The 21,908-nt window shown below is 44.2% G+C and overlaps 2 protein-coding genes across 3 annotated transcripts in view; both read left to right on the forward strand.

Annotated features, from left to right (window-relative positions):
• The first annotated feature begins 1,456 nt into the window (after positions 1 to 1,456).
• On the forward strand, positions 1,457 to 7,003 carry LOC106576041 (acyl-coenzyme A thioesterase 5). Of its 2 annotated transcripts, none has more exons than XM_014152867.2 (9): positions 1,457 to 1,653; positions 4,123 to 4,222; positions 4,336 to 4,693; positions 4,908 to 5,027; positions 5,730 to 5,809; positions 5,945 to 6,038; positions 6,106 to 6,186; positions 6,275 to 6,413; positions 6,524 to 7,003. In XM_014152867.2, the coding sequence occupies exons 1-9, from the start codon at positions 1,464 to 1,466 to the stop codon at positions 6,652 to 6,654; spliced, it is 1,293 nt and encodes a 430-aa protein (XP_014008342.2). In that variant the 5' UTR covers positions 1,457 to 1,463; the 3' UTR covers positions 6,655 to 7,003. The 2 variants fall into 2 exon arrangements, with proteins under 2 accessions (XP_014008342.2, XP_045555651.1); XM_045699695.1 differs by lacking the exon at positions 1,457 to 1,653 and adding an exon at positions 2,653 to 2,729.
• A 296-nt stretch (positions 7,004 to 7,299) lies between these two features.
• LOC100286412 (laminin subunit beta-1) overlaps positions 7,300 to 21,908 on the forward strand; it is a 38,829-nt gene continuing 24,220 nt past the window's right edge. The window contains exons 1-3 of the mRNA XM_014152866.2: positions 7,300 to 8,351; positions 9,077 to 9,249; positions 13,464 to 13,602. Of these exons, the coding sequence (XP_014008341.2) occupies positions 8,321 to 8,351; positions 9,077 to 9,249; positions 13,464 to 13,602 (343 nt within the window). The 5' untranslated portion in view covers positions 7,300 to 8,320. The remainder of the gene's footprint in view (positions 8,352 to 9,076; positions 9,250 to 13,463; positions 13,603 to 21,908) is intronic.

The raw sequence follows: 21,908 nt of genomic DNA on the forward strand, positions 1-21,908 counted from the left end.
GCAGCTCTATCAGGGCAGAAATTTGACGAACTGACTTGTTGGAAAGGTGGCATCCTATGACGGTGCCACGTTGAAATTCACTAAGCTCTTCAATAAGGCCATTCTACTGACAATGTTTGTCTATAGAGATTGCATAGCTGTGTGCTTGATTTTATACACCTGTCAGCAACGGGTGTGGCTGAAATACCTCTTCAAATTAGTGAATTTGGCTGTCTCTGGAAGCAACGTCAGCACAAGAACTGTTCGTCGGGAGCTTCATGAAATGGTTTCTATGGTCGAGCAGCCACACACAAGCCTAAGATCACCATGCGCAATGGCTGGAGTGGTGTAAAGAGTGGCGTAAAGCTCGCCACCATTTGACTGGAGCAGTGGAAACGCATTCTCTGGAGTGATGAATCATGCATGGTGGAGGAGGAATAACAGTTTGGGGCTGTTTCTGGTTTGGGCTAGGTCCCTTAGTTCTAGTGAAGGGAAATCTTAAAGCTACAGCATTCAATGACATTCTCTGGGACGCATCTTGACAAACTTAGATTAAAATAGTTGGTTAGGGTGCTCATTCACACTGATTTATGAGATCATCAGCAATCAGGAACAACTCATGATCATTCAGTATATGTAATAAACATGGAATTGGATAAGTGCTTTCCTTATCACCAGTCACTTTAAGAGCAGTTTTCCCCAAGTGCTGTGCATAGCTTATATTGTATACAGACCGCTGGCGATTTGCATAAATTTGGGAAAGTTTGTATTTTTCACCTCCTCCCATCACCCAAAGGTTCCCTGCCCACTCTGCTTTCCTTCCATTGAAATGAATGGGAAGCGGTGTGTCACCTCGTGTGCTAGTGTATCATGAGGGTAGACTTTGAGGTTAATTATACTTTTATATTACGTGAGGGACTTTTATTATGAAAATGTCCGAAATTCCGAGACCCGGAAGTACCGTTTTAGTGTTGCTGACTGGCGCTGATTAAGCAGACCCTCTTATCAGACAGTGCTATAACCCCTTCATTGTGTGGATTTCATCAACGTAGCCTACGTTGTTTTTAACCGGTGAAGTAAGTAACAGTCCTTTGAGAAAAATCTTTCTGCCTTTATGAGGGTGATTCATGCACAGGCCTACAGTTCACCGCTATGGGTTTCTAGTTGCTGTAACTTCGTGAGCAGTGCCGCACGGACTTGTACTTTCCTGTACGAGTAAACTTGTCTACTCGCACCAGAATTATGTAACTACACAGAGCGGTTTTCTATGTCAGCATGTCTCTGACTTATCGTTGTTGAATAACTCCGTGTAAGTAAATGTGGACACGAAGTTTGAAGCGAATGTGACTCGTAGCCAATTTTGTTCTGTCGCCAACCAGTTTTCACAGGTTATTAAAGCCAGGACAAATGGGATGTCAATCCCACCATCTTTACCAGTGTTCGGTTGTTTCTGTCTTGTCTTTTTCTACAGGTGTTTGTCCACCATGGTTGGGACTTTCCCGCTTCTGTCAGTGCAGCCAACACGGGGGCTCGTGGATGAGAAGATCCAGGTAGTTGTGAGGAATTTACCTCCAGCGCTCTCAGTGACGCTACATTCCCTTCATCGCTCTGAGGATAAGGACCTTTGGGAGGCGTTCGGCCATTACACCAGCGACGGCCAAGGCACGGTGACGGGTAAGGTTTGTGACCGCCGACCGGCTTACAGACCGTGTTCTTGGATGTAGCCTTGACCAAACTTCTGTATGAAATCCCATATATACTCTTGTTGAATTCAATTACACGTTGTCCCGGTGGTCGCCAATAAGATCAGCATGCGCTGAACCATGAGATGCTGGCGGCTGGCCAATGTTTTTGCCTGCTAGTTTGCCCTCTATTGCTATCAAGTTAGTACAATATCACTGTACAACACAGCAAACCTTGAGTAAAGGATAGCAAAATAGATGTTATTAAAACCAATATGGTTGTTGTGAAGGTCATGCAGTGGACCTGTAGTCACAAGTAGGATCATTGTTAAAATGCAACACACTTTGAAATGCGTGACCAACGAACACACCCAAGCACATTAATGCCAAGTTAAAAAGTACTAGGAACTTTGATATTGGAAATATTCGACTTCAGCGTGTTCAAGGCAAGTGGGATGAGCTCCGACTAGGACAAACCGTTTTAAACTGTCAATCAACTTGGAATTCCAAGTCGGGAACTCGGCCTCTTTCTAAAGCTCTGACTTTCATACCTGAAGTTCACTGACATCATTATTTGACCTTGTTTTTTTCTTCTCAGAGTTCCCAGTTGTTTTGAAAACACCATTCAGTGTGTTTGAGATTTATTTTAAATTTTTTCACTTAACCATTGTTCTTTACTGACTTGCTTAGTTAAATCAATTCTTATTTACAATGACGGCCTACAAAACCTGGATGACGCTGGGCCAATTGTGCGCCGCCCTATGGGATCCCAATCACAGTGGTTTGTGACGCAGCTAGGAATCAAACCAGGGTGTCTGTAGTGACGCCTCTGGCGCTGAGATGCAGTGCCTTAGACCGCTGCGCCATTCGGGAGCCCCAGTCCACAGACAACTGACTAGAGGTCGACCGATTAATCGGCATGGACAATTTTAAAGTTTTCATAACAATCGGTAATCAGCCTTTTTGGACGCCGATTACATTGCAATCCACGAGGAGACTGCGTGGCATGCTGACCACCTGTTACTTGAGTGCAGCATCAAAAGGACCTTGTGGCTGCAAGGAGCCAAGGTAAGTTGCTAGCTAGCATTAAACATATTTTTTTATAAGATTATCTTCACAATCACTAGTTAACTACATGGTTGATGATATTACTAGGTTAACTTCATGGTTGATGATATTACTAGGTTAACTAGCTTGCCCTGCGTTGCGTATAAACAATGCGGTGCCCGTTAATTTATCATTGAATCACAGCCTACTTCAACTTCGCCAAACAGGTGATGATTTAACAAAAGCACATTTGTGAAAAAGGCACAATCGTTGCACAAATCTACCTAACCCGCTAACATCAATACTTTTCTTAAAATCAATACACAGAAGTATATATATATATATTTTTTTAAACATGCAATATTAACTAGGGAAATTGTCACTTCTCTTGCGTTCAGTGCAAGCAGCGTCAGGGTATATGCAGCAGTTTGGGCTGCCTGGCTCATTGCGAACTGTGTGAAGACCATTTCTTCCTAACAGACCGTAATTAATTTGCCAGAATTGTACATAATTATGACACAACATAGGTTGTGCAATGTAACAGCAATATTTAGACTTAGTGTTGCCACCCGTTCGATAAATTACGGAACGGTTCCGTATTTCACTGAGAGAATAAATGATCGTTTCCGGATTTGACCTTTTAAGGACCTAAGGTTTGTATTTTTGTGTGTTTCTTATATTATAATTAAGTCTATGATTTGATAGAGCAGTCTGACTGAGCGGTGGTAAGCATTCATTCAAACAGCACTTTACTGCGTTTGCCAGCAGCTCTTAGCAACACTTGAAGCACAGCGCTGTTTGACTTCAAGCCTATCAACTCCCGAGATTAGGCTGGCAATAATGAAGTGCCTATAAGAACATCCAATAGGCAAAGCTATATGAAATACACAATGGTATAGAGAGAAATAGTCGACGCATTATAATTCCTATAAAAACTACAACCTAAAACTTCTTAACTGGGAATATTGAAGACTCATGTTAAAAGGAACCACCAGCGTTCATATGTTCTCATGTTCTGAGCAAGGAACTTAAACGTTAACTTTTTTTACATGGCACATATTGCACTTTTACTTGTCCAACACTGTTTTTGCATTATTTAAACCAAATTGAACATGTTTTATTATTTATTTGAGACTAAATAGATTTTTTTTTTTTATGTATTATATTAAGTTAAAATAAGTGTTCTTTCAGCATTGTTATAATTGTCATTATTACAAATATATAAAATCGGCAGAGTAATCGGTATCGGCTTTTTTTTGGTATCAGTGTTAAAAAAATTATAATCGGTCAACATCTACAACTGACATCTGAAAAAACAAGCTCAGAGTAGAAAAAATTTGTTTTGAATGGTCATCCATCTCTGAAGTCCAAGTCAAGAACTCAAGCCTCTTTCTCTTTTTTGTTGTTGATGTAGTTGCTAAGGATGCCAGTCTTGGAGGAACATATGAAGGAGCAGAGCCCATGGGTCTACTGTGGAGCATGCAGCCTGTTCCAGGCAGTCGGACAGGCCTCAGGTAACACACCAATGCAATTCAATATTTGGGTTCAATTCTACATAGGAAAACCAGATAATTTAGGGTGACCAGGCCCGGCTGGACAAGTCAAATAAACTCTCTCTGTCTCTCAGGTTGAGAAAGATGGATGTCCTCACTCCTATGGTGGTACACATCTCTGTGTACAGTGGGCACATGACTGAGGGCTTCAGCAAGCAGTCTCCCCTAGCGACCGTTGTCACAGAACGATGGTACATGGCACCGGGTGTGTGCAGAATTGACATCAGGGAACATGGAGTCCGAGGGACCCTCTTTTTACCCCCAGGTCCTGGACCCTTCCCTGGGGTGTTGGATATGTGGGGAGGGGGTGGGGGGCTGGTGGAGTACCGCTCCTGCCTCCTGGCGTCACAGGGTTTTGTTTCCATGGCGCTAGAGTACCTTTCCCATGACAAGAACAGAACCTCAGACATCGACTTTAAAACCTACTTTGAGGTGATTCTCATACTGTGTGTGCCTACAAGGTTGTGCATGTCTTAATGTTCAGAAATGGCCCTGAGAGGGCAGAGTCCTGCTGTGACCATTTACCCAGACTCACTGTTATATTACATCACTTCACATTATATTACATCACATTGCATCTGCTACATTGGATCCTACATTGTATCCTTATCACTTGAACTTGAGTTCTATCTCTCTTGTTATGTAGAAAGCGTTCAGGATTGTGCAGGAGCACCCCCTGGTGATGAAGGACAGAGTTGCTCTGTTTGGGCTCTCCTTTGGGGTGTCAGTCGCCCTCAACTTGGCAGCCTACTCCAAAGTCATCAGCGTGAGTCTCCCTCCCACTCCTCTTTTTCCTCCAGATTGGTGCTGTATGTACAGTGCCTTCGCAAAGTATTCAGACCTCCTCACCTTTTCCACATTTTGTTACGTGACAGCCTTATTCTAAAATTGTTCAAATAAAACACTCAACAATCTACACACAATACCCCATAATGACAGTGAAAAGTTTTTTTTTAAACATTTTTGCTAATTTATTAAAAATATTAAACAGAAATACCTAAGTCGGATCATTTGCTATGATACTCAAAATTGAGCAGAGGTGCATCCTTTTTCCATTGATCATCCTTGATGTTTCTACAACTTCATTGGATGTTTGTAGATTCATGAGGATAATAAAAAAAAAAAAAAAGGATACAAAATGTGGAAAAAGTCAGGGGTCTGAATACTTTCCAAAAGGCCCTGTATATAGTGTGAATTCATATTCAGAAATCTTTATTGTCCCAACACTGACCATGTGTTAGGGCCTTCCCTGTAGCTCAGTTGGTAGAGCATGGTGTTTGCAACGCCAGGGTTGTGGGTTCGATTCCCACGGGGGGCCAGCACAGGAAAAAAAAGAGAAAATGTATGCATTTACTAAGTCGCTCTGGATAAGAGCGTCTGCTAAATGACCATTTAAAAAAAAAATAAGAATGTGTATATGCGTATGAGTTTGTTTAGTGTGTAACAATAAATACTGTGTGTATTCCAGCCCAGGTGCTGTGTGTGTATCAGTGGGAGTCACGTCTACCCAGCCAAGTCCATCCCCGATATGATTATGAAGATTTCTGAGTGAGTGACAACCACCATTTGTGAATGAAAAGTAAACACATTTGTTTGAAGTGAAGCTGTCAAGTACTGTGATTATGAAGCTTCTGACATACAGTTCAAATGAAGAAATCTAGACTAAAACAATTTTATTGCCAGGGATGGGTATAAGACCCGATTTGATGAAGAGGGCTGTGTCGTCTGGAAAGACATCATTCTGCCTATCCCAACCGACCTTGGAGAGAAAGTGGATGTAAGTCAACACACACACAAACACACACACAGTGGGTTTGTTTACTCATTGCCCTGTCTTCTGACAGATGGGGAGGATAAAGTGTCCATTGATGTTGGTCGTCGGGGAGGATGATCAGAACTGGGCCACAGTGGAGTCTGCCAAGGACGTGAGTACACACACACACAAACACGATTACAAGCTTCCTATGAAATCCATCATTTTCAATGACGCTGAATGTGACCTCTGACCTGCAGATAGCCCAGATGATGCGTCCGGGTAACGAGCACCTACTGACCATTCTACAATACCCTGATGCTGGACACCTCATTGAGCCGCCCTACACACCCCACTTCAGAGCCAGCAACTTCATAGTGCCTCAAACACGACAGAAAGGTTCTGTACACACACAAAGCTCACACCTATAGTATACACACCTGAACTAAGATATATGTATAACCAATTCTTTACTCCCAATGTAACTAATGATTGTGTGTGTGTTGTAGTGATCATGTTGTGGGGAGGGTACCCCAAGCCGCATGCCGATGCTCAGGAAGACTGTTGGGAAAAGAGCCTTAGCTTCCTACGGCAACACCTGTACCCCAGCCCTGACTCTGTCCCTAAGGCCAAGCTGTGATGTCACACCCGAGGAGCATCAAGGACCTAGTATGATTCACTAAGCTATAACTTTATATAATATTTTATGTTCATGTATTTAATTTGTGACATGACTGAATGCTTGAATGAGAAAGTCATCAGACCAGTGGACACAGCTGTACAACATAAATTGAGGGCTGATGAGGAGTGTCCACAGTAATGGGTCGGAGTCTCTCATTCACTGAACTGCATGAGTTTCAACCTGCCAATAGTGTTAACACCTGTGCCTGAAACCTAACTGCCATAGTACACAGATGATTGATTCTATTTTTTGATTCATTAGGAAATGTGTTGTCTATGATGTTTATAATAAATCAGAGGAGTATGAACAATATGTTGTTATTGAGAGCATGAGAGAGCTATTTGGTATGCTTCTTGCAGTTCTTCAATATTCCACACGGGGGTGATGTATGCATGTATAGTTGTGGTCAATTGATGAGTCTTGGGGCTGTATTCCAAATGTCTCAAGAGTAGGAGTGTTGATCTTGTATAAGGATCCCCCCATCCATTTAAACTTATTATGATCTGAAAGCCAGAACTGATCCTAGATCAGCACTCCTGCGATGTTTCATACATGGGTTGCAGTCTAAACCAGGGTTTCCAAAACTCTGCCCTGGGTGAATGTTTTGGTTTTTGACCGAGCACTACACAGCTGATTCAAATAACCAACTCATCAAGCTTAGATGATTTGAATCAGCTGTGTAGTGATAGGGTAAAGACCAAAATGTGCACCCAGGTGGGACCCCCGACTGAGTTTGGAAAATCCTGGTCTAAATTTTAAAATAAACCCCATTGAACTTGATGAATAGGGTGTTTATAAAATGAATAAACACATCTTGATTTTACCATTTAAAATTCAGCCACAATCCAGGCAAATGATTTCAGCACTGAGGAGGGAATCATCTTTAACTTTCAGTGTTCAGGGAGATGCTGAGTCTTTTTTCCTGTGGGGTAACTATGGGCCCCTGTCTCTTTGCCATAACTGTGTCCAACTCAAGGACAAGCATGTCCAGGGTTTAGCCCAATGGGGGATTGAATCTGACAGAATAGGTTTTTCAGCTATCACCCATCTGTGCCCAACTGCTAAATAAACACTCCACTAGAAACACAGAAAATGGCCCCTGTGTGTGTCCCTCTGCCCGACAGAGACGGATGTGGAATTCTGTGTTTGACATGGTAAAGTACCCAACTCTCCTTCTGAGTTCTGTCAGAAGAACAATGAAGTTGATCGTGTGAAACACGGCAGGTAATGTATGTGCAGCATGGCATCCCAGAACTACACCTATGTCTGTCTGACCTACAGACCGACTGATATGTTCTTATGATCTCAGTAGCCTAAACAAGCATACTGACCACAACTTTGATTTTGACAACACACCTAGAGCAGTCTATTGACTTATCTCGAGATTAAAAGTAAAGTAATTTACTTGTATTATTTAACCAAAGAAAGTCCTGGCTGAATGTGGTGCGCTTATCTTCGTTAGCACGCTGCGTTGCATACCCAGCCAGGAGGGTTGGGACTCGGGAGCGCGTAGGATGTATAGTTGGGGGCTCGCCAGGACCTCCTAGAACAGAGACACACACAACTGCTTCAGGACTTGCCGACAACAACCCGAGGGATAATTATCCATGTTTAATACTCGAAAATGTTGATATTGCACATCGCATCACTTTTGAGTAAGTATTGTTTTTACATGGAACTGTTTCGTTTTTTCCTACTGCGCAGGTAGCTAGCTAAAGTATTCTCAATGCATTTCAGGAATAGCCTAAAGCCAAGTATTGGCTTAAGAGGAAACGTAAAATGTGAAGAGATCGAATAGAGGATTTTATTTTCTGTTGCCGTCAAAGTTGAATTCCAATGTTACTTTTCACTGTCACTTATTCAGGACCATGGGGACCTTTACTGAGGAACTGTAAGCCATTATTTAAGCATCTAAAATGTGTTCAACAGTTTATACATGTCAGATGTCTCAGTCCACTATGCTTGTTTAAATATGTTTTGGGCACATTGTTTTCAACTACCTATCGTTTACAGAAGCTGTTTTGTACAGTCAATAACTGTTTCCCACAGTCGCTGTTGTTCCCGAACATAACAGCCTGTTTTCATAAACAGTACCGCCACAGGGATCGATTGGAAAGCGAGTCCATGTGATTTCAATCGGAAGCCTATCTTGTGACCGTTATGTTTTTATACCCAGTGATGCATTAGACTAAAGGGAGCCTGTGATAGCAATGGAGAGACACGCCTCTTAATTCTAAAATAAAAATATTTGTACCGATTTTTAACTGTGGGATAGTTTAGTTATATAGCATAATAGTTGCATGGAGAATTATACTCCAGACATGTTTTGCTCGCCCGTGCAGCATCATCAGCTACACTCAACGCTGTTTCTGTCCGGCAGCCCTCTGGTGGCGGTCCTTTGCGCAGCTGCCTGAGTTTGGGGATGTTTGCACTGAGGGGAGCTGCTACCCCGCCACCGGGGACCTTCTGATCGGCCGTGCGCACCAGCTCACCGCCTCCTCCACCTGCGGCATTGAGAAGCCTGAACGCTTTTGCATTGTTGGTCACCTGGAGGTAAGACACCTTACACCAGGGGCACAGATAGGTGTACTACACCTAGACAGGGTGGGCATAAGCAGTTGCTTAGGGTCCCCAGCCGCTAGGGGCCGACATAAGCGGTTGCTTAGGGTCCCCAGCCGCTAGGGGCCGACATAAACGGTTGCTTATTTATGAACTCAGTCTGGCTCTCAACAGTTGAGAGTTTGAATAGTAGAATACACAAGGTTCAATTTCGAAATTTGCTTGTGCGTCAGAAGTTTTAACTGATAGTCACTCAATTAGCCCCTTTCAGCAAACATTTTTTTAGATTGGTAAATTAGTCTAGCCAGCTAATTCAACTTGTAGTAGGGGAGAGCAGGGATGAAAGTAAGGCACCCATTTTCTCAGATAACACAGAAGCTAGAATGAAGTAGTGAAGTCAGCACGTTCCTAATGCGGAGGACGAGCTCCCTGCAAAACAACTGCCAGTCCAACCATGTTTCCCTTAGTTATATAAAAAAAAGTTTTTTAGCGCGATGTAAGTAAAAACACGGACCTGGAAGTTTTTTTGGGGGGTTGTATGGTGGTTTAAGGTTCCGCATGTCATTTTCTTAACCCATCTAGTGACTAAATCCCAGCAGACTGTACGTTTCAAGTATCATGCTAGATAGTCTTGGGTGTTAGCCTGGGTGCAGTTATAGCAGAGACGGTGTGACGAAAGTAACACAATGTTAGCTGATGACCTGGAATAAAATAAAACGTTTAAGCACAGGCCATTGTCTCCTCTAGTTCATATTGCTTTTATAATGTTTGCAAAATATCAACACGTGACTGAAGGTTTGAAAATGATATATGACATCATTAGCTTTATGCTTTAATCGATTGAATTGTAGGATCAGCTTCTCATGTAAGCATTTATCGACAGGTTAGTGGATAAAAATATATATCTTTATGATTCTGGGGGTCAATTACCTTGTGTCAAGCCATGGAAATGTGATTAGCATGATGAGTTTACCGTTTGTGAAGAGAATAAAAACATTTATTCTATCAAGACATGAGGAATGCGCATGGCAAGGACAGCTGGAGCACACCTGATTGGTAGGGCTATGCATAAATAGTCATTGAAAATTGTGAAAAACATCTCCTACTACATCCCCATTAAAGTGAGATGAGAAAATTATGGTTAATGTACAATGCATTCAGAAAGTATTCAGACCCCTTGACCTTTTCCACATTTTGTTACTTTACAGCCGTATTCTAAAATGGATTAAAAAAATTTTTTTTCCCTCATCAGTCTACACACAATACCCCATTATAACAAAGCGAAAACAGGTTTGTAGAAATTTTGCATAAAAAACCCAAACAAAACAGAAATATCTTATTTACATAAGTATTCAGACCCTTTGCTATGAGACTTGAAATTGAGCTCAGGTGCACCCTGTTTCCATTGATCATTTAAAAATATATATTTTACCTTTATTTAACTAGGCAAGTCAGTTAAGAACAAATTCTTATTTTCAATGACGGCCTAGGAACAGTCATCCTTGATGTTTCTACAACTTCATTGCAGTCCACCTGTGGTAAATTCTATTGATTGGACATGAAGGCAAACACCTGTCTATATAAGGTCCCACAGTTGACAGTGCATGTCAGAACAAAAACCATGCCATGAGGTCGAAGGAATTACGTTTTGAGGAGGCACAGATCTGGGGAAGGGTACCAAAACATTTCTACAGCATTGAAGGTTCCCAAGAACAGAATGGCCTCATCATTCTTAAATGGAAGAAGTTTGGAACCACCAAGACTCTTCCTAGTACCGGCCACCCGGGCCAAACTGAGCAATCGAGGGAGAAGGGCCTTGGTCAGGGAGGTGACCAAGAACCCGATGGTCACTCTGACAAAGCTCCAGAGTTCCTCTGTGGAGATGGGAGAACCTTCCAGGAGGACAACCATCTCTCTGCAGCACTCCACCAATCAGGCCTTTATGGTAGAGTGGCCAGAAGGCAGTCACTCCAGCTTTGAGTTTGCCAAAAGGAATCTAAAGGACTCTTAGACCATGAGAAACAAGATTCTCTGGTCTGAAGAAACCAAGATTGAACTCTTTGGCCTGAATGACAAGCGTCACGTCTGGAAGAAACCTGGCACCATCCCTACGTTGAAGCATGGTGGTGGCAGTATAATGCTGTGGGGATGTTTTTCAGCGGCAGGGAATGGGAGACTAGTCAGGATCGAGGGAAAGATGAACGGCGCAAAGAACAGAGAGATCCTTGATTAGAACCTGCTCCAGAGCGCTCAGGACCTCAGACTTGGGCGAAGGTTCACCTTCCAACAGGACAACGATCCTAAACACACAGCCAAGATAACGCAGGAGTGGCTTCAGGACAAGTCTCTTAATGTCCTTGAGTGGCCCAGCCAGAGCCCGGACTTGAACCTGATTGAACATCTCTGGAGAGACCTGAAAATAGCTGTGCAGCGACACTCCCCATCCAACCTGACAGAGCTTAAGAGGATCTGCGGAGAAGAATGGGAGAAACTCCCCAAATACAGGTTTGCCAAGCCTGTAGCGTCATACCCAAGAAGACTCAAGGTTGTAATCGCTGCCAAAGGTGCTACAACAAAGTACTGAGTAAAGGGTCTGAATACTTATGTGATATTTCCATTTTATTTGGAATAAATTTGCAAACATTTCTAAAAACCTGTTTTTAGTTTGACATTATGGGGTATTGTGTGTAGATTGATGACAGAAAAAACTACATTTTAATCCATTTTAGAATAAGGCTGTAACGTAACATTGTGGAAATAGTCAAGGGGTCTGAATACTTTTAGAATGCACTGTAGCTATTATGTGATCTATTTTAGTCTAATTATTATTGTAAGGCTAAATATTGTGGTTGCACAGCATTGCGATGTTGACGCATGGTTCATTTTCATACATTTCGAACCTATAGCATTAAATATTCAAATTGACATACACATGAAATTATGGCTGATGGTACTTTTGTTGAAAGTAACGAGCATTACAAACCAGAAACATGGAGATAAGACCCATATTGTGCACTTCTCGCCCGCTGTTACTTCTGTTCCAAGGTTGTGTTACTCCCGCCCCGCCAGCAGGTACAAAAGTAACATTGTGGTAGTTCTGTTCTCGGTCTATTTCATTTCAGGTCATTTAACCTAGAAATCAAGGCAAAGGGTGGCTACTTTGAAGAATCTCAAATATAAAATATATTTTGATTTGTTTAATCCTTTTTTTAGTTACTGTATGATTCCATATATGTTAGTTTTGATGTCTTCACTATTATTATACAAGGTAGAAAATAGTAAAAATAAAGAAAAATCCTTGTGTAGGTGTGTCCAAACTTCTGACTGGTACTGTACATGATAAACACTTAATTGTGCTGCAAAAAAGAGTGTTGTAATGGTGTAGTACAGTGTAATGTTTGGGCAATTTGAGTGTACTAGAGAGACTCTATGGAATTGTGCTGCGTGGGAGTCTTGGCATTTCCCTCCACAATAAGCATTGTGTGCCACACAGTCACCGCCCTGTGTGCTTATAATGGGGAGAGAGCGTGATCGGGAGTATTCCGTTATTTCAGAATCCCCTCGGGGGTGAACGGCTGTGGAACAAGATGTGTATGTGAAGGGGGTGGTTATGGGCTGTGGAACGATTAACAAAACATTGGAACATTCTGGGATGAGTCATCGTAATGAGGAGGAGAATGGGGGATGAGGAGAAGAGCCCCCCTGAGGGTCTAGTGCCAAGTATTCTGGGAGCAGACTTTGCCTACAGGGGAGTGGGAGCTGGACCAGCAGTTGGTCACAAAGTGGTCACATTTCAACACAGTTAAAACTTGAGTGTGCAGATAGATTAGATAGCAACCGCTTGGATGAAATTAGAATGTTGTGAAAGTCAAACTGTGAGGTTGTGAAATCTTCACTCACACACATGTTGGGAAGATACAGTGCAGAGAGTAGGATGTGTGTGTGTGGAAGACAGAATCCAGAATCCGTGTGTGTAGGCCAAACCATCTGGAGAGCAGACAAACCTGCTGCTAAGAGGGGCAGTGAACCTATAGAGTAGAATAAACTATCTACACTACAGGATATATACACACACACACACACACACACACGACAATGGTGATGACAGACTGAGTGGTAGCGTATGGACTCTTGCTCTATAATCAGAGGTGAATGATCATGTTCTTCACAGTACTGAGACATTCTCTCTCTCCTCCCTCTCTCTGTAGGAGGAGAAGAAGTGTTTTGTGTGTGACTCCAGGGAGATGTATGATGAGAGGCTGAACCACACGACCAGCCACAGCATCGAAAACTTGGTCACCACCTTTGCCCCCAACCGCCTCAAGACCTGGTGGCAGTCTGAGAATGGTGAGAATATGTGTGTGGGTGGGTGTCTGTGTGTGTGTGTGTGTGTGTGTGCGTGCAGGTTTTTGGTTTTACTAGTAAAATAAGGAACATTCAGACAAGTAGGGACATTTCGCCGGTCCCCACAAGGAAAGGCTTTTTTAGGCTTAGGGGTTAGGTTTAGGGTTACAATTAGGGTTAGGGTATGGATATCACGTTGAACACGGAACGAGGGAGAGCTTGGTTTGTTGCTTTGCAAGTCTCTAAAAAAAAGTGTTCTATTGAGAAAGTTTGGTTACTAGCTACCTTTTGAATTTGGACCCCGCGACGAGGTTAGCCTCAGTTTCTGGGACCACTATATCTTTCCAGAGATCCTGCCAACCAAAAGTTTGAAGAGCTGCTTGGCATAGCGAGGTTTCCTTGACAGCTTGAACACAGTCCGCGATGCGGTTAGCCCTTGTGGCTGGGACTGCGGATTGTGGCTGTCTAAATCCCCGGTGGTTGTTTCTGTTTAAATCTGCCCAGCGACCGGCCCCTGTCTGGAACTGCGTGGAGTACCAGCGTTAGCCTACATTGCTACCATGGCATCCAATGCCAAAGGTGGAAGGTATGGAGAGGACAGTGTTTCTCTATTACAGGGGAATGATCTTTTAAATGAACAAAAATGATTTTCCAAGCAGTTGTTAGAACAACAGGAAAATAGCTTCAAGAGCTTTGTCCAGATACTAATGGAGAGGTCCAGAAATGTAAGAACAGTTTGCAGTTCTCCCAGGGAGAGGTGTATGTCCTGAAAGAGACATGCAGCAAGATGACAACAAACTGTAAGTCCTCTCGAGATGACATTAGCATGAATCCTTATTAACAATGACTGGGAAAACAGACTATTTAGGGGGACAATCCAGGAGGAATACCATTGTTGTGGATGGCATACCAGAGTCTTCACATGAGAACTGGGCCAAGTCTGAGAAGAAAGTATGAAAAATGATCAGTGAAAAGCTGCAGATGGATCATACGGAGATTGAGGTGGAGCGAGCCCACAGGTCTGGAAGCATGTAACCAGCCCAGGTGACAGACCCAGGCCGATAGTGGTCGAGTTCCTGAGGTTTAAGGACAAGATGGCTGTTCTGGAGAGAGCCAAGAAATTTGAGGAATCTTCCTCAAAGAGGACTTCTCTGAAGCTGTGCGCCAGAGGCGGGAAAATAACTTATCCCAGCTATGAAAGCTGCCAGAGAGCATGGGAACATTGCTTACATCTGCTACAACAGGCTCATTGTCCACCCTCCCTCCCAAAAGACTGGGAGGAATGAGAGAGCCAAGCCTCAGGGCCAGTAGCTTCAGCCCAACATTGCACACACACACACACACACACACACACACACACACACACACACACACACACACACACACACACACACACACACACACACACACACACACACACACACACACATATATATAAATATATTTATTTTTTTACTCAGATAAGCTACCAAGGAAATGGCTTTGAATAGCCCATATTAATATACGCTGAGTTTACAAAACATTAATAACACCTTCCTAATATTGAGTTGCACCACGTTTTCCCCTCAGAACAGCTTTAATTCGAGACTCTACACTGTGTTGAAAGCGTTCCACAGGGATGCTGGCCCGTGTTGACTCCAATGCTTCCCACAGTTGTGTCAAGTTGGCTGGATGTCCTTTGGGTGGGGGACCATTCTTGACACACACAGGAAACTGTTGAGTGTGAAAAACTCAGCAGCGTTGCAGTTCTTGACACATTCAAATCGATGCGCTCGCACCTACTACCATACCCCATTCAAAGGCACTTAAATATTTTGCCTTGCCAATTCACCCTCTGAATGGCACACATACACAATCCATGTCTCAATTGTCTCAAGGCTTTACAATCATTCTTTAACCTGTCTCCTCTTTATCTACACTGATTGAAGTGGATTTAACAAGTGACATCAATAAGGGATCATAGCCTTCACCTGGATTCACTTAGTCAGTCTGTCTTGGAAGGAGTTTTGTACACTCAGTAACTTGCTAACATCGGATAACATTCATATACTGGCCATCTCTGAAACTCACTTAGCTAATTCCTTAGATGATACAGCAGTAGCAATATAGGCATATACTGTAACTACGGAAAAGACGTGAATGCCCATGGGGGAGGTGTTGCTGTATACTTCACATTCAGAGACATATTCCATTAAAGCTTAGAGAAGATCTCATGTCAAATGTTGTGGTTGCATGTTCACCTGCCTCATCTAAAGCCTGTTCTTTTGGGGTGCTGCTATAGGCCACTAAGTGCTAACAGTCAGTATTTGGATAATATGTGTGCAATGCTTTATAATGTGTGTGATGTTAACAGAGGTCTATTTTCTGGGTGACCTGAACATTGACTGGTTACCAACTAGCTGTCCTCTCAAGAGGAAGTTTCTAACTGTGACTAATGCCTGGTATATGACCCAGATTATCGCTCAACTGTAACGTGTACGCTGGGACTCGGGAAGCAGGTACATGGGTGAATTTAATAATAAATAAACATGGAACAAAACAAGAAACAGGAGGTGCGTACGGACATGAAACAACAGAAACAGAATCAATATCACCTGAGGAAAAAACCAAGGGGAGTGACAGATATAGGGGAGATAATCAGGAAGGTGATGGAGTCCAGGTGAGTCTCATGAGGCGCAGGTGCACGTAATGATTGATGCCAGGTGTGCGTAATGATGGATCCCAGGACCGGTGGTTAGTATACCGGCGACGTCGAATGCCGGAGAGGAGGAGCGGGAGTAGACGTGACAGTACCCCTCCCCCGACGCGCGGCTCCAGCTGCGGGACAACGCCAACCAGAGGGACGGCCCCGAGGACGAGGAGCAGGCCGGTCCGGGTCGGCAAAGGTGGAAATCACTGATGTTAGGATCCAGAATGTCCTCCACCAGAACCCAACACCGCTCCTCTGGGCCATACCCCTCCCAGTCCACCAGATACTGGAGCCGACACCCACGACGTCGGGAGTCCAGTAGAGATCTGACGGAATAAACCGGACCCCTTCATGATGTCCGGGGGAGTGGAGGGTTGTCGTGGGGGACAGCATCAGCTAGGGGACCAGGAACCACCGGCCTGAGAATGGAGACATGAAAAGGTGAGATACGGTAGTCACTGGGAAGCTGTAACCTATTCGTCACCTCGTTGACCCACCGGAGAACCTTGAACGGCCCCACAAACCAGGGTCTCAGCGTGAGCATCGCGCCACACTTCTTTTGCGAGCCTGAACCACTCCTCAACCGCAAGAGCTTCTGTCTGGCCCGGGGTCCACGGAGCCAGGGCCGGCTGAAAACCCAGAACACACTGGAAGGGGTCAACCTAGTGGAGGAGTGACGTAGCGAGTTCTGGGCGTACTCCGCCCATAGAAGGAATCGAGCCCACTCTCCCTGCCGGTCCTGACAGTGACTCCTCAGGAACCTCCCCAGCTCCTGGTTCATCCTCTCCACCTGCCCTTTGGACTGAGGCCTATACCCGGAAGTGAGGCTGACCGTGACCCCGAGCTTCTCCATAAAGGCTCTCCATACCCGTGATGTGAATTGGGGGCCACGGTCGGAGACAATGTCCTTCGGAAGGCCATAATGCCGGAAGACCTGCTGGAATAGTGCCTCAGCGACCTGGAGAGCAGTAGGGAGACCAGAAAGAGGGATTAAATGACAGGATTTAGAAAATCTATCCACAACCACCAAAATGGTGGTGAAACTGTCAGAGGAGGGGATATCAGTAACAAAGTAAATAGATAGATGGGACCAGGGACGTTGAGGGACAGGAAGGGGAAGGAGTTTCCCTGCTGGAGCGTTCCGTGGGGATTTAGTTTCGGCTCATACGGAACAGGAGTTGACGTCAGCAGCTGGCTCTTCGGGCTCCCATGCCTCAGCCGGCTCTTCAGGTTCCCAGGTGGCTCTACAGGATCCTGTGCCTCAGCTGCCTAAACAGGTTCCCGCAACTCAGCAGAAGCGACCGGCCCGCTCCTGGTCCTTGGGACCGTCCCTCTGGTCGGCGTCCTGCGGCTGGAGCCATGCATCAGGGAGCGGGTACTGTCACGTCTATTCCCACTCCTCCTCTCTGGTGCTCGTTGTCGCCAGTTGTCTCTCATCATCACACACCTGCCACCATCGTTATGTGCACCTGCGCCTCATGACACTCACCTGGACTCCATCACCTTCCTGATTATCTCCCCTATATCTGTCACTCCCTTCGGTTCTTTCCTCAGGCGTTATTGACTCTGTTTCTGTTTCATGTCTGTATGCTTTTCATGTTTCTTGTTTTGTACTGTTTATTATTACATTTGCACTCCCTGTACTTGCTTCCCGACTCCCAGCGTACGCGTTACATCAACCAAATAGAGTGCATACCAATAGTGTTGGATCTGTGACATCTAAAGCAATATCAGTTTCCATTGGTTGTAGTGACAACCAGTTTCCATTGGTTGTAGTGCATTGTGGCAATAACAAGGAAAACCAAAGTGCCAAAGGTTGGGCCTAAAGTAATTGATAAAAGATCATACAAAATGTTTGACATACTGTAAATTGAGAAATGTTGTGACTAAACTTAACAAAAATAAGAAATTATATCACCAAACAAAGATAAATTACATAAAACACAATGGAAAAAGACTTTGGAGTACTGTAAATGAAATTATGGGCAGAAAACCCAGTTATTCTCCGTCGTTCATTGAAGTTGATGGGTCATTTATAACAAAGCCTTTTGATATTGGCAATCATTTCAATGACTATTTTACTAGTAAAGTGGAAAAACTCAGAAGTGAAATGACAACATTGAACAGTGAACCATCATTTATTTTAAATAAAAAAATCTAATAATGAAAGAGAAGGATTGCTTTTTTGAATTTGGTCAAATTAGTGTGGGAGAGGTGGAAAAACTATTGTTATCCATCATTGATAAGCCACTAGGTATAGACAACCTTGATGGAAAACTATTGAGAATGGTAGCAGACTATGGGCGCGTTCGTAAATTCACGCTGGCTATCTACTCCGATTTCAGAGCAGAGCGCAGAATAACTGATACATTTACGAACAAGTTAAATTGTTGCCAGTAGCACAGTTACCAACGCTCTGGATAACATGAAAACAGCCTAACCAGCTCTGCTAGGGCGAGTAAAATGGTCAGAGTGAGGTGTTCTCTCATTTGTGTCGAAGTAGCTAGTAAGCTAGCCAACGTTAGCTTAGGTGCTTGACGGCCTTTGTGAGGTCAGAACGCTCGGATCAACCCTACTCCTCGTCCAGTGTGCGCTCTGAACGCTCCGAGAGCGAAATGCTCTGAATTTATGAATGGACAATCTGACAACACATGGGAACATTGCTTACATCTGCTACAACAGTGCTTTGGCACTCCAGATTGAATTTACGAACACACCCTATATTGCCACCCCTATTTGCTATATCTTTAACCAAAGACTAAAGGGAGAGTGTGTCCCCACATGCGTGGAAGGAAGCTAAAGTAATTCCACTGGCTAAAAATAGTAAAGCACCTTTGCTGGCTCTAACAGCCGCCCGATCAGTTTGCTGCCTGTTCTTAGTAAACTGATGGAGAGGATTGTGTTTGACCAAGTACAATGCTATTAACTACTGACTTTCAGCATGCATATAGAGAAGGGCACTCAACCTGTACTGTACTGACTCAGATGACAGATGATTGGTTCAAATAAATGGATAATAAGATAATAGTTGGAACTGTATTGTTAGATTTCAGTGCAGCCTTTTGATGTTATTGATCATAAAAAAGTAACTTGCTATTGCTTTACATCACCTACCTTCACATGGTTGAAGAGTTATTTATCCAATAGAACCCAGAGCGTGTTCTTCGAATTAATCTTCTCGAAGATCAGATATGCACAGTGCAGTGTCCCTCAGGGCAGTTGCCTTGGGCCGTTGCTCTTCTCTATTTTTACAAATAATTTGCCACAGGTCTTACACGAAGCTAGAATGACTAAGTATGCGGATGATTCCAGGGGTCGAACATCCAGGGTAAGGAAAAGGACGGCAGGCGAACTCTGGGTCGGGGACTGGCAGGTTTTAGTAATCCAGAGGTGGAGCAAAGGTACAGGACAGCAGGCAGGCTCAGGGTCAGGCGGGCAGGCTCAGGATCAGGCGGGCAGGCTCAGGGTCAGGCGGGCAGGCTCAGGGTCAGGCGGGCAGGCACAGGGTCAGGTGGGCAGGCTCAGGGTCAGGCGGGCAGGCTCAGGGTCAGGCGGGCAGGCTCAGGGTCAGGCGGGCAGGCACAGGGTCAGGCGGGCAGGCACAGGGTCAGGTGGGCAGGCTCAGGGTCAGGCGGGCAGGCTCAGGGTCAGGCGGGCAGGCTCAGGGTCAGGCGGGCAGGCACAGGGTCAGGCGGGCAGGCTCAGGATCAGGCGGGCAGGCTCAGGGTCAGGCGGGCAGGCTCAGGATCAGGCGGGCAGGCTCAGGATCAGGCGGGCAGGCTCAGGGTCAGGCGGGCAGGCTCAGGGTCAGGCGGGCAGGCTCAGGGTCAGGCGGGCAGGCTCAGGGTCAGGCGGGCAGGCTCAGGGTCAGGCGGGCAGGCTCAGGATCAGGCGGGCAGGCTCAGGGTCAGGCGGGCAGGCTCAGGGTCAGGCGGGCAGGCACAGGGTCAGGCGGGCAGGCACAGGGTCAGGCGGGCAGGTACAGGGTCAGGACAGGCAAAGGTCAAAACCGCGAGGACTAGCAAAGAGAGGATGGGAAGCGATAGGTGCTGACAGGAAAAATGCTGGTAAACTTGAACGAACAAGACGAACTGGCAACAAACAGACAGAACACAGGGGATAATTAGGAAGATGGGCGACACCAGGAGGGGGTGGAGACAAGCACAAGGACAGGTGAAACAGATCAGGGCGTGACAAAAACTAAAAGCATTGTATTTGGTTCAATGCATTCTCTAAGACCTACACCTCAGCTGGAGTTGTTCGTAAAGGGTGTGACCATTGAACAAGTTGAGGAAGCTAAACTCCTAGGTATAACATCGGATGGTCATTTATCATGATCAAGTCATATTGACAAAGTTGCTGTGAAGATGGGGAGCGGTATGTCTGTTATTAAAATATGTTCTGCGTTTTTGACAAATCAACTGTACTAGTTGTTCAGGCTCTGGTCTCGTCCCTTATTGATTACTGTCCGGTAATATGGTCAAGTGCAGCAAAGAAAGACCTAACAAAGCTGTGGCTGGCTCAAAACAATGCAGCAAGCCTTGCCCTTAACTGCGCATACCGAACTAACATCGACATGGCAGTCTTTCCTGGTTCAGTGTTGACGAGAGATTCTCTACTTCTTTTCTAGATTTTATAAGAAATATTACTGTGACAAATTCCAGATTGTCTCCATAATAAAATAACATTCAGCTCAGACACCCATACATACTTTTATTTTTTATTTCACCTTTATTTAACCAGGTAGGTTAGTTGAGAACAAGTTCTCATTTACAACTGCGACCTGGCCGAGATAATGCAAAGCAGTGCGACACAAACAATAACACAGAGTTACACATGGAATAAACAAACATGCTGTCAATAATACAGTAGAACAAAAGAAAACAAAAAGTCTATATACAGTGAGTGCAAATGAGGTAAGATAAGGGAGTTAGGCAATAAATAGGCCAGAGTGGCAAAATAATTACAATATAGCAATTAAACACTGAAGTGATAGATGTGCAGAAGATGAATGTGCAAGTAGAGATACTGGGGTGCAAAGGAGCAAAATAAATAAAATAAATAACAGTATGGGGATGAGGTAGTTGGATGGGCTATTTACAGATGCACAGGTGCATACAGCACAAGACATGCCACCAGGGGGTTCTTCACAGTTCCCAAGTCCAAAACAAATTAACGGCAACACACAGTTTTATTCTGAGCCATGATCGCATGGAACTCCCTTCCATCTCCAATTACTAAAGCAAACAGCAAAATTATCTTAATTTTTTTAATCAAACAACAACTCATGGAACTGAAGGGACTGTGAGGGGACAAACACACACAAATAGACACACTAACACACACCATTTTTTTAGTTGTATTGTTTATATAATTTCTTTGTTGTAATGTTTGTATATCGTTGTATTTAACATTTGTGTTAGTGTCCTTGTCCATCAGTGTATCAGTGTTTTGTTATTTGTCATGTTTTGTGTTTTTTGTAGAACCCAGGAAGAGTAGCTGCTGCTTCTGCAAAAGCTAATGGGAATCCAAATAGGGTTAGGTTTAGGGAAAATAGGATTTTGAATGGGAATCAATTGTTTGGTCCCCACAAGGATAGTAAAACAAATGCGTGTGTGTG

Source organism: Salmo salar, chromosome ssa17 (assembly GCF_905237065.1).
Source record: "Salmo salar chromosome ssa17, Ssal_v3.1, whole genome shotgun sequence".
Taxonomy (NCBI): Eukaryota; Metazoa; Chordata; class Actinopteri; order Salmoniformes; family Salmonidae; genus Salmo; species Salmo salar.